The 12,797-nt window shown below is 29.0% G+C and overlaps 4 protein-coding genes across 8 annotated transcripts in view; 2 read left to right on the top strand and 2 right to left on the bottom strand.

Annotated features, from left to right (window-relative positions):
- Positions 1-7,963, bottom strand: part of LOC126914198 (WD repeat-containing protein 36-like) — a 32,535-nt gene extending 24,572 nt beyond the window's left edge. The window contains exons 1-2 of one of the 3 annotated variants that reach the window (XM_050717816.1): positions 7,816-7,963; positions 1,270-1,814 (exon numbers count right to left, since the gene is read on the bottom strand). In XM_050717816.1, coding sequence (XP_050573773.1) covers positions 1,270-1,724 — 455 coding nt within the window. In that variant the 5' untranslated portion in view covers positions 1,725-1,814; positions 7,816-7,963. Of the gene's footprint in view, positions 1-1,269; positions 1,978-7,815 lie in introns of those variants that run through there. The other 2 variants (XM_050717815.1, XM_050717817.1) reach the window with 2 other exon arrangements.
- The window catches only part of LOC126914208 (uncharacterized), a 29,399-nt gene that overhangs the window by 3,380 nt on the left and 13,222 nt on the right, over positions 1-12,797 (top strand). The gene's annotated exons all lie outside the window — the stretch shown is intronic.
- Positions 4,877-7,816, bottom strand: LOC126914197 (WD repeat-containing protein 36-like). Its single transcript, XM_050717814.1, has 3 exons — positions 6,192-7,816; positions 5,846-6,123; positions 4,877-5,771 (listed from the first exon to the last, which is right to left on the bottom strand). Exons 1-3 carry the CDS (start codon positions 7,723-7,725, stop codon positions 4,917-4,919), a joined length of 2,667 nt encoding a protein of 888 aa, XP_050573771.1. The 5' UTR covers positions 7,726-7,816; the 3' UTR covers positions 4,877-4,916.
- LOC126914199 (WD repeat-containing protein 36-like) lies at positions 9,699-12,784 on the top strand. The gene is made up of 3 exons (XM_050717818.1): positions 9,699-11,469; positions 11,538-11,815; positions 11,890-12,784. The coding sequence occupies exons 1-3, from the start codon at positions 9,936-9,938 to the stop codon at positions 12,742-12,744; spliced, it is 2,667 nt and encodes an 888-aa protein (XP_050573775.1). The 5' UTR covers positions 9,699-9,935; the 3' UTR covers positions 12,745-12,784.

Genomic DNA, 12,797 nt, shown 5'->3' with positions numbered 1-12,797 from the left:
TCAAGATCTACTAATATAATAGTAAAATCTTCCAATGCTACAGCTATAAGGGAACTATCATTATGATATCGTAACCATTCAACTGGTTCATCCAATATCACTTTTGTTACTGGTTCAGTATCTCCTTAAAATTATAATATGCAATTAATTATATTTTCACATGTGTATCATAAAATATAGTTATTTCTTTACCTGCTTTTGGTTTAAATCTCCAAAACTTTATAAATGCATCTCTGCCAGCAGTGATTACAGTTTGATTTAAAAGATCTACCATTACACCTTTCACAGGACCTTGATGTGCTCCTTTATTAGTACCATAGCTAGCTCTGTGAATTCCTGATTGTATATTAAATCTTTCTACATGGCCACTATTATATCCTATAACAACAAAATCTCCACATTTTGTTATAGATACACAAGTTGCAATAATGTTACGATTGCTTTTAAACTTTTCTAGGATTAATTTGTGTTCTCCCATTTTTGTCTTATTAGAAGACCAAGTAGTGACTGTACCCAAACCAGAATGTGTTGCTGCAATGTTATCCCATTCTTTTTCTCTTGTTGACTCTATAGCAAAATTAGTAATTGGTGGCATTAATAAAGGATCCTCAATAAGTCTTCCTCTTTTCTTTGCAGCTTTTCTGTTGAATGATGCTCTTCCAAAGCTTTTATTCAACATTTCCGTAATTGTGGAAAACATCCTCAAAGAAGAATCACTTCCAGCTGTTAATATATTGTTACCTTCATCTCCATAAAAACGAACAATATTAGGAGGTTCTGAATGACCTTCTCTAATTCTTAAAAGTCTTCCAGCTCCATCAGCTAAGTCAAATATCCATAACTTTATAGAATTGTCGGAAGAAGAAGATACTAACAATGGTTCATTGGGTAAATATTTTAATCCTGTTACACCCTTAAAATGAGCTTTAAGGAGTTGGCTTTCTACTTTACGTTGTTCTAAGTTCCAAAATACAATGTGACCCTCTAAACTGCCTGTGGCCATTACTGGATGCTCGTCTGTTCGGAAACTAATGGATATTACACAACCCCAATCTTGTACTAATTCAAAAAGTGTTTCATCAAGCTTCAAATTATGTAATATAATTCTTCCATCTATTAAACCTATTGCTGCAACGTCTATTGCAGGTGCCTGTTCAAGTGCAATTAATGGTGTACTCGCCTTTAAACGTGTAAATTAATTTTAGAACTCTCAAATTCCATAACTGCAGTTGACCTTGTTCACTTCCACATAATATTTTGTTTATATAGGTGTTAGGATGTATTATTGTTGTAATTTTGAAATGTTTGTCACTGAAATCAAGTTCTGTTATCAGCTCTTCTGTATTAATATTCCACAGTTTAACAATGTTGTTCTCATCAATAGATACTAAACAAAGACCAAAAGGTAACAGAATATGCACTGTGTAGTCATGTCCTTTATAAGCATGTCTTAGCTCTCCTCCTCTCCGCCAAGCGTATATTTCTTTTCCACATGCTGTAAAAGTGTGATAAGAGTCTCCCGCGAGACATGTAATTTCACCTGGATGCGTTTTTGATACGTTAAGAAGCGTGAAATGTGTACAGCTGTACGTAAGAAACGTATCACCGACGCATGTTATTATAAGATTGTCTTTTCGCCTTGTAATATATCTTGTTATAAGAGGAATGTGATTACTGACATATCCTAATGCGCGATTCTTGAAAAATATTTTACTGTGTTCCATTGTCTTTCTTTACTTTAGGTTGAAACTGATGTTTATATACACTTAAAGAATAAGGTTAGAATACACAGCCATGCTTTTGAGATAATATACCTATGAGTGCGTCCATGTTGGAAAGCATAAACTATGTTTTTAATGAGAGTGACTTTTACTGTTTGAAGATTTTGTTTTTGATACGTATATTTTAAATTTATATAAACTTCATTTATAAATTATAGAGTTACAGTATAATTTAATTTTCTATGTAATGCAATAAAAAACAAATATTATGCAATGTTAATTAGATTTTGTTGAAACGTACATAAAATAAAGAAACAAAAATTAAATAATATAATTAAATTAAATAATATATTAATAATTATATTAATAATTATATATATAATAATATTATAATAATAATATAGTAATATATAATATAATAATAATAATATATAATATTATATATATAATATATATATATATAATATATAATAGAATGATATAATAATATATTAATAATTATATTAATAATTATATATATAATAATATTATATTAAATAATATAATTTCTTATTTATTTGAAGCAATCATTAGTATAATTATTTGCTTGGACGAAACAAAGCTAAAATTTTTATATTTTTGTTACAGCAGTGATTTAACAATTTGTAGAAAAAATTGTTTTGTATTTATAATATTCTTAAATATGTTGCAACAAGTACATAAGTAACAATTAATTTATTAAATGAAGTATTAATAAATAGTAAAATTAAGTTCTTATATAGGTAAGGAATGGAGTAGGAAAACAATTGTTAATACTAAGTATTTTTTTTATAATTTCGTTTCAGTTATCCGTCATTTCCACGGGTTCATATAAATCATTTGTATGCTAATATACATTACATATATGTATAAAACATAGTGTCTATTCTATAAAATCAAATACTTTTTATAACAAATATGTATGTTAATATTAGCGAGTACTAAATACAATTTAATAACAAATACGATGAAGTAAACTCACATACAACTTTAAAACGATTGTATATTACTACCTATCAAATATTATATATAATATAAGATGTAACTGTATTAAATTACAATTAATAACACTTAGATAATATTATCTACAAATTTTTCGGAAAAAAAGTACAATTATTGTATATTGATACGTGATATATGGATAAATAATATACTATATGTATATATGTATGTTTAAAAAATATATCATATAAATAATATAAATATATATTACAAAAATTGAAAGAAAAATATATGTATGTATAATTGACTATAGGTAAATAGTAAATAATTAATGTTACATTGTTAACTCTCGGTTATTCAATTATTTACAAATGAATAAGATATCTATTTCTTATGGAAGCTTATCATTCTTATATAATTTTTACATCCACGAATAAGATTTTTCTTAGCGTATTTTTTTTTTTATAACGAATTAGGAAATTGTTGGTATAACATTAAATTTAATGTGGTTTATTTCATATGAAAGTGTTTCATGTTCCCATAATTACGTATTTTTAATTCTTGTTCTATACTACCTGCAAACATTATTAAATTTATTTTGATGTTAAACAATTTTTTATGCGTTTGATTAAATTTTCTTCTACTGAGTCAAGCGATTGTAATTAGAAATACGAAATGTTTTGTCAAATTAATAGAAACTGAAAAGGAAGATAATATTTAGAATAAATATACATTTTTTTCGACGCGCATATATTAAATTGAACGAAGTACAGCATTACGAAGAATGTGTCTTTGTAGTACCCGGTAGTATTATCGCAAAGATATTATAAGAACATAAAACACAATGAAATCGTTCTTTACAAATGTTTTACAAGTAGTACTTACACAAAATTCTACTTCATCAAATGATTTTTACAGTTTATGACTCTCGTGTCTTTTTATCTAGAAGCAACAAATCCTATTGATCATAAAAACGAAATTCATTATCGAACAAAATTGAATATACTCAATATATTATAAGTAATATATTCAATGTATTACAGTGCAATACATTGAATTATAAAGCAAGCATTGATAAAGCAAGAAGAGGTGTATTATTTACACTCAGTCAACCTGGCGGTCATCCTTACAATTGGAACTGTGTTGTAGAAAAATGTACTGGTCTCATCAAAAAATTTTCTGATGATCTTAGCACAGCATGCATTAAACCTCAGGAACCAAAACTACCTCTTGGTGTTCCAAGTTCAACAATGACAGATGTTAGTGCATTTCAGAAACAATATATATATCGTATGCGCAATTTACTAAAAGAAGAAGTACAGACCTCTACAGAACAAATTAATATAAAAAAAGATGTTGACAATGAACTGTTTATTCAAAAATTCATAAAAACAAGATGGAACAACTTCCTTGCATACTTACTTTCTAAACCACTTATTTCATATGTTTTTGGTGAAATAGAGGGTGGTAAAGTGTGTCATATTTTATTTAATGGACAGACGATAATCTGGGCTGCGGATGCAATTTCATCTCTAGCTGTATTATCATTAAATGAAGATTCTTATGGAATTGCTCAAAAAGATCTACCACTTATAATCAATACTTTACTTGCATTGAAGCAAGCTCTTGATAAATTACAAAAATCAAATATTATGACAAAGAAACAACATGGAGATGATAAATTTATTAAACAAATCTTTCATTCTTTACGTGCTGCGGCAAAACGAAGTCTTTATAGAATAGTTACATGTTTTGAAATTTATATAGGAGATTTAGGATTAGAAACAACAACAGTGGAACAGTTACATAGTTTTCTTGCTTATAGGGAATAAATTCTCATCGTTCATTGTAAACTTTGATGTATGTATATATATATAAATAACTTTTACTTGTATCTACATAAAATATTTTTTGGTATCAAAATATGTCAATGATTGTAAGATTATTTTTGTAATTGTTATATTTATATACACAAACAAATTATACTTGTGATTAATCTTTCCTATCTTTTCTATTTAACTTTACTTAACTGTGGTTTACTGTATAGGAAACTAATTATAAGTTTAAGATTGTAAATGCGCTGAAATAATTTGTAAAATGTGGCAATAAATTATTTTTCAAACATCTATAATTATTCGATCAATGTATTTTAAAAAAATGTTTTGTGATGGTCATATTGCAAAAACATTTAAAAATTACGTAAAAAATAACGTCATTTTTATTACAATAAAATAATTACATCTTCTTCAAAGCTTGTACAACACTTAGATTATGAAACAATTTATCTCTCAATACAAACCAAGACTTTGATTGTATTTCTTGCAATGTGTCTAAATAATTTCTTAACGTTTCGTCTTCTGTTATTGTCGTCCCGTGGCATTTCAAAAATACGGCTAGGTAAGCTTGTGCTAATTCAAAATCCATTTTCTTTTCTATCATATGATATATCATTTTCATAAACTGAAGTAATAAAGTATTTGATGTTCTTTCATCCGCTGAAAGTGATTGAATTTCGAAATCGATAAAGCTAGGATTCATATTTTTTAATTTTTTAACAACTTCTTCAAATTCTGAATCTTTCATAGACAGTAAGGATTTGGCAAACAAAGTAAGATTTTGTAACTCAGGATGAATAATCAGTTTCTTATTGACTTCGGTATCTTTAACACCCGAAAGGTCAAATTTCAATTCTAAAGACGGAATCGTTGGCAGAAAGAAAGGTGCACTCTCCGGTGCCTTTGGCGGTTCTTTCGGCTTGTTCTTTTTTTTTATAATATCGATATTTAACAGATTCTGCCACCTCGAGTGTGGTAAACCGGACATTGTAATAAGACCCTCCTGAAGTTGTGCTGGAGAAACGTAATCCAATTCTGGTTCAGTAAGTTCATCTTCATTAATATCAGTAACTTCTATTATTGAGCCAGGTAGACCGATCGTTGGAATCGGATCGTCTTCGTTTACTCCTTTCAAAGAAATGTGGGAATACAAGGTACGGTTTGACCATAAATATATACCTAAGTTACATACATGTATTGTAGCAAGAAATTCACCAGTAGGTGAAAAACTTAATGACGTGCATGCTTCTGGTACCTAAAACGTTACATTCAGTTAATATTTTTAAATTAGATCAATAATTAAGTTTTACTAACATATATTATATATACCCGAAAAATGTCTATTAAATTAGAGGAAGGAATATCCCATATTCGAATTGTACAATCCATAGATGCTGTTACTAGCCATCTAGAGTCAGGGTTAAAACATGCGTCTGTTAATCGCGCTTGATGTCCTTCAAAACGTCGGACAATTCTTTTAGTGTCAAGATCTACTAATATAATAGTAAAATCTTCCAATGCTACAGCTATAAGGGAACTATCATTATGATATCGTAACCATTCAACTGGTTCATCCAATATCACTTTTGTTACTGGTTCAGTATCTCCTTAAAATTATAATATGCAATTAATTATATTTTCACATGTGTATCATAAAATATAGTTATTTCTTTACCTGCTTTTGGTTTAAATCTCCAAAACTTTATAAATGCATCTCTGCCAGCAGTGATTACAGTTTGATTTAAAAGATCTACCATTACACCTTTCACAGGACCTTGATGTGCTCCTTTATTAGTACCATAGCTAGCTCTGTGAATTCCTGATTGTATATTAAATCTTTCTACATGGCCACTATTATATCCTATAACAACAAAATCTCCACATTTTGTTATAGATACACAAGTTGCAATAATGTTACGATTGCTTTTAAACTTTTCTAGGATTAATTTGTGTTCTCCCATTTTTGTCTTATTAGAAGACCAAGTAGTGACTGTACCCAAACCAGAATGTGTTGCTGCAATGTTATCCCATTCTTTTTCTCTTGTTGACTCTATAGCAAAATTAGTAATTGGTGGCATTAATAAAGGATCCTCAATAAGTCTTCCTCTTTTCTTTGCAGCTTTTCTGTTGAATGATGCTCTTCCAAAGCTTTTATTCAACATTTCCGTAATTGTGGAAAACATCCTCAAAGAAGAATCACTTCCAGCTGTTAATATATTATTACCTTCATCTCCATAAAAACGAACAATATTAGGAGGTTCTGAATGACCTTCTCTAATTCTTAAAAGTCTTCCAGCTCCATCAGCTAAGTCAAATATCCATAACTTTATAGAATTGTCGGAAGAAGAAGATACTAACAATGGTTCATTGGGTAAATATTTTAGTCCTGTTACACCCTTAAAATGAGCTTTAAGGAGTTGGCTTTCTACTTTACGTTGTTCTAAGTTCCAAAATACAATGTGACCCTCTAAACTTCCTGTGGCCATTATTGGATGCTCGTCTGTTCGGAAACTAATGGATATTACACAACCCCAATCTTGTACTAATTCAAAAAGTGTTTCATCAAGCTTCAAATTATGTAATATAATTCTTCCATCTCTTAAACCTATTGCTGCAACGTCTATTGCAGGTGCCTGTTCAAGTGCAGTTACTGGTGTATTCCAGCCTTTAAACGTGTAAATTAATTTTAGAACTCTCAAATTCCATAACTGCAGTTGACCTTGTTCACTTCCAAGTAATATTTTGTTTATATAGGTGTTAGGATGTATTATTGTTGTAATTTTGAAATGTTTCTCACTGAAATCAAGTTCTGTTATCAGCTCTTCTGTATTAATATTCCACAGTTTAACAATGTTGTTCTCATCAATAGATACTAAACAAAGACCAAAAGGTAACAGAATATGCACTGTGTAATCATGTCCTTTATAAGTATGTCTTAACTCTCCTCCTCTCCGCCAAGCGTATATTTCTTTTCCACATGCTGTAAAAGTGTGATAAGGGTCTCCCGCGAGACATGTAATTTCACCTGGATGCGTTTTTGATACGTTAAGAAGCGTGAAATGTGTACAGCTGTACGTAAGAAACGTATCACCGACGCATGTTATTATAAGATTGTCTTTTCGCCTTGTAATATATCTTGTTATAAGAGGAATGTGATTACTGACATATCCTAATGCGCGATTTTTGAAAAATATTTTACTGTGTTCCATTGTCTTTCTTTACTTTACGTCGAAACTGATGCTTATATACACTTAAAGAATAAGGTTAGAATACACAGCCATGCTTTTGAGATAATATACCTATGAGTGTATTGTATTCCCACATTTCTTTGAAAGGAGTAAACAAAGACGATCCGATTCCAACGATTGGTCTACCTGGCTCAATAATAGAAGTTACTGATATTAATGAAGATGAACTTACTGAACCAGAATTGGATTATGTTTCTCCAGCACAACTTCAGGAGGGTCTTATTACAATGTCCGGTTTACCACACTCGAGGTGGCAGAATCTGTTAAATATCGATATCATAAAAAAAAGAACAAGCCGAAAGAACCGCCAAAGGCACCGGAGAGTGCACCTTTCTTTCTGCCAACGATTCCGTCTTTAGAATTGAAATTTGACCTTTCGGGTGTTAAAGATACCGAAGTCAATAAGAAACTGATTATTCATCCTGAGTTACAAAATCTTACTTTGTTTGCCAAATCCTTACTGTCTATGAAAGATTCAGAATTTATATTTATTCTAAATATTATCTTCCTTTTCAGTTTCTATTAATTTGACAAAACATTTCGTATTTCTAATTACAATCGCTTGACTCAGTAGAAGAAAATTTAATCAAACGCATAAAAAATTGTTTAACATCAAAATAAATTTAATAATGTTTGCAGGTAGTATAGAACAAGAATTAAAAATACGTAATTATGGGAACATGAAACACTTTCATATGAAATAAACCACATTAAATTTAATGTTATACCAACAATTTCCTAATTCGTTATAAAAAAAAAAATACGCTAAGAAAAATCTTATTCGTGGATGTAAAAATTATATAAGAATGATAAGCTTCCATAAGAAATAGATATCTTATTCATTTGTAAATAATTGAATAACCGAGAGTTAACAATGTAACATTAATTATTTACTATTTACCTATAGTCAATTATACATACATATATTTTTCTTTCAATTTTTGTAATATATATTTATATTATTTATATGATATATTTTTTAAACATACATATATACATATAGTATATTATTTATCCATATATCACGTATCAATATACAATAATTGTACTTTTTTTCCGAAAAATTTGTAGATAATATTATCTAAGTGTTATTAATTGTAATTTAATACAGTTACATCTTATATTATATATAATATTTGATAGGTAGTAATATACAATCGTTTTAAAGTTGTATGTGAGTTTACTTCATCGTATTTGTTATTAAATTGTATTTAGTACTCGCTAATATTAACATACATATTTGTTATAAAAAGTATTTGATTTTATAGAATAGACACTATGTTTTATACATATATGTAATGTATATTAGCATACAAATGATTTATATGAACCCGTGGAAATGACGGATAACTGAAACGAAATTATAAAAAAAATACTTAGTATTAACAATTGTTTTCCTACTCCATTCCTTACCTATATAAGAACTTAATTTTACTATTTATTAATACTTCATTTAATAAATTAATTGTTACTTATGTACTTGTTGCAACATATTTAAGAATATTATAAATACAAAACAATTTTTTCTACAAATTGTTAAATCACTGCTGTAACAAAAATATAAAAATTTTAGCTTTGTTTCGTCCAAGCAAATAATTATACTAATGATTGCTTCAAATAAATAAGAAATTATATTATTTAATATAATATTATTATATATATAATTATTAATATAATTATTAATATATTATTATATCATTCTATTATATATTATATATATATATATTATATATATAATATTATATATTATTATTATTATATTATATATTACTATATTATTATTATAATATTATTATATATATAATTATTAATATAATTATTAATATATTATTTAATTTAATTATATTATTTAATTTTTGTTTCTTTATTTTATGTACGTTTCAACAAAATCTAATTAACATTGCATAATATTTGTTTTTTATTGCATTACATAGAAAATTAAATTATACTGTAACTCTATAATTTATAAATGAAGTTTATATAAATTTAAAATATACGTATCAAAAACAAAATCTTCAAACAGTAAAAGTCACTCTCATTAAAAACATAGTTTATGCTTTCCAACATGGACGCACTCATAGGTATATTATCTCAAAAGCATGGCTGTGTATTCTAACCTTATTCTTTAAGTGTATATAAGCATCAGTTTCGACGTAAAGTAAAGAAAGACAATGGAACACAGTAAAATATTTTTCAAAAATCGCGCATTAGGATATGTCAGTAATCACATTCCTCTTATAACAAGATATATTACAAGGCGAAAAGACAATCTTATAATAACATGCGTCGGTGATACGTTTCTTACGTACAGCTGTACACATTTCACGCTTCTTAACGTATCAAAAACGCATCCAGGTGAAATTACATGTCTCGCGGGAGACCCTTATCACACTTTTACAGCATGTGGAAAAGAAATATACGCTTGGCGGAGAGGAGGAGAGTTAAGACATACTTATAAAGGACATGATTACACAGTGCATATTCTGTTACCTTTTGGTCTTTGTTTAGTATCTATTGATGAGAACAACATTGTTAAACTGTGGAATATTAATACAGAAGAGCTGATAACAGAACTTGATTTCAGTGAGAAACATTTCAAAATTACAACAATAATACATCCTAACACCTATATAAACAAAATATTACTTGGAAGTGAACAAGGTCAACTGCAGTTATGGAATTTGAGAGTTCTAAAATTAATTTACACGTTTAAAGGCTGGAATACACCAGTAACTGCACTTGAACAGGCACCTGCAATAGACGTTGCAGCAATAGGTTTAAGAGATGGAAGAATTATATTACATAATTTGAAGCTTGATGAAACACTTTTTGAATTAGTACAAGATTGGGGTTGTGTAATATCCATTAGTTTCCGAACAGACGAGCATCCAATAATGGCCACAGGAAGTTTAGAGGGTCACATTGTATTTTGGAACTTAGAACAACGTAAAGTAGAAAGCCAACTCCTTAAAGCTCATTTTAAGGGTGTAACAGGACTAAAATATTTACCCAATGAACCATTGTTAGTATCTTCTTCTTCCGACAATTCTATAAAGTTATGGATATTTGACTTAGCTGATGGAGCTGGAAGACTTTTAAGAATTAGAGAAGGTCATTCAGAACCTCCTAATATTGTACGTTTTTATGGAGATGAAGGTAATAATATATTAACAGCTGGAAGTGATTCTTCTTTGAGGATGTTTTCCACAATTACGGAAATGTTGAATAAAAGCTTTGGAAGAGCATCATTCAACAGAAAAGCTGCAAAGAAAAGAGGAAGACTTATTGAGGATCCTTTATTAATGCCACCAATTACTAATTTTGCTATAGAGTCAACAAGAGAAAAAGAATGGGATAACATTGCAGCAACACATTCTGGTTTGGGTACAGTCACTACTTGGTCTTCTAATAAGACAAAAATGGGAGAACACAAATTAATCCTAGAAAAGTTTAAAAGCAATCGTAACATTATTGCAACTTGTGTATCTATAACAAAATGTGGAGATTTTGTTGTTATAGGATATAATAGTGGCCATGTAGAAAGATTTAATATACAATCAGGAATTCACAGAGCTAGCTATGGTACTAATAAAGGAGCACATCAAGGTCCTGTGAAAGGTGTAATGGTAGATCTTTTAAATCAAACTGTAATCACTGCTGGCAGAGATGCATTTATAAAGTTTTGGAGATTTAAACCAAAAGCAGGTAAAGAAATAACTATATTTTATGATACACATGTGAAAATATAATTAATTGCATATTATAATTTTAAGGAGATACTGAACCAGTAACAAAAGTGATATTGGATGAACCAGTTGAATGGTTACGATATCATAATGATAGTTCCCTTATAGCTGTAGCATTGGAAGATTTTACTATTATATTAGTAGATCTTGACACTAAAAGAATTGTCCGACGTTTTGAAGGACATCAAGCGCGATTAACAGACGCATGTTTTAACCCTGACTCTAGATGGCTAGTAACAGCATCTATGGATTGTACAATTCGAATATGGGATATTCCTTCCTCTAATTTAATAGACATTTTTCGGGTATATATAATATATGTTAGTAAAACTTAATTATTGATCTAATTTAAAAATATTAACTGAATGTAACGTTTTAGGTACCAGAAGCATGCACGTCATTAAGTTTTTCACCTACTGGTGAATTTCTTGCTACAATACATGTATGTAACTTAGGTATATATTTATGGTCAAACCGTACCTTGTATTCCCACATTTCTTTGAAAGGAGTAAACGAAGACGATCCGATTCCAACGATCGGTCTACCTGGCTCAATAATGGAAGTTACTGATATTAATGAAGATGAACTTACTGAACCAGAATTGGATTATGTTTCTCCAGCACAACTTCAGGAGGGTCTTATTACAATGTCCGGTTTACCACACTCGAGGTGGCAGAATCTGTTAAATATCGATATTATAAAAAAAAAGAACAAGCCGAAAGAACCGCCAAAGGCACCGGAGAGTGCACCTTTCTTTCTGCCAACGATTCCGTCTTTAGAATTGAAATTTGACCTTTCGGGTGTTAAAGATACCGAAGTCAATAAGAAACTGATTATTCATCCTGAGTTACAAAATCTTACTTTGTTTGCCAAATCCTTACTGTCTATGAAAGATTCAGAATTTGAAGAAGTTGTTAAAAAATTAAAAAATATGAATCCTAGCTTTATCGATTTCGAAATTCAATCACTTTCAGCGGATGAAAGAACATCAAATACTTTATTACTTCAGTTTATGAAAATGATATATCATATGATAGAAAAGAAAATGGATTTTGAATTAGCACAAGCTTACCTAGCCGTATTTTTGAAATGCCACGGGACGACAATAACAGAAGACGAAACGTTAAGAAATTATTTAGACACATTGCAAGAAATACAATCAAAGTCTTGGTTTGTATTGAGAGATAAATTGTTTCATAATCTAAGTGTTGTACAAGCTTTGAAGAAGATGTAATTATTTTATTGTAATAAAAATGACGTTATTTTTTACGTAATTTTTAAATGTTT

The sequence above is a fragment of the Bombus affinis genome, chromosome 3 (assembly GCF_024516045.1).
Source record: "Bombus affinis isolate iyBomAffi1 chromosome 3, iyBomAffi1.2, whole genome shotgun sequence".
Lineage (NCBI taxonomy): Eukaryota > Metazoa > Arthropoda > Insecta > Hymenoptera > Apidae > Bombus > Bombus affinis.
The sequence above is the reverse complement of the archived record's forward strand: the minus strand, read 5'-3'. Positions and strand labels throughout refer to the sequence as shown.

Coding starts and splice junctions, on each gene's coding strand:
- LOC126914199 (XM_050717818.1), top strand. CDS start 9,936: ATGGAACACAGTAAAATATTTTTCAAAAATCGCGCATTAGGATATGTC. Junction 11,470..11,537: donor GAGATTTAAACCAAAAGCAG/GTAAAGAAATAA, acceptor TATAATTTTAAG/GAGATACTGAACCAGTAACA. Junction 11,816..11,889: donor ATTTAATAGACATTTTTCGG/GTATATATAATA, acceptor GTAACGTTTTAG/GTACCAGAAGCATGCACGTC.
- LOC126914197 (XM_050717814.1), bottom strand. CDS start 7,725: ATGGAACACAGTAAAATATTTTTCAAAAATCGCGCATTAGGATATGTC. Junction 6,124..6,191: donor GAGATTTAAACCAAAAGCAG/GTAAAGAAATAA, acceptor TATAATTTTAAG/GAGATACTGAACCAGTAACA. Junction 5,772..5,845: donor ATTTAATAGACATTTTTCGG/GTATATATAATA, acceptor GTAACGTTTTAG/GTACCAGAAGCATGCACGTC.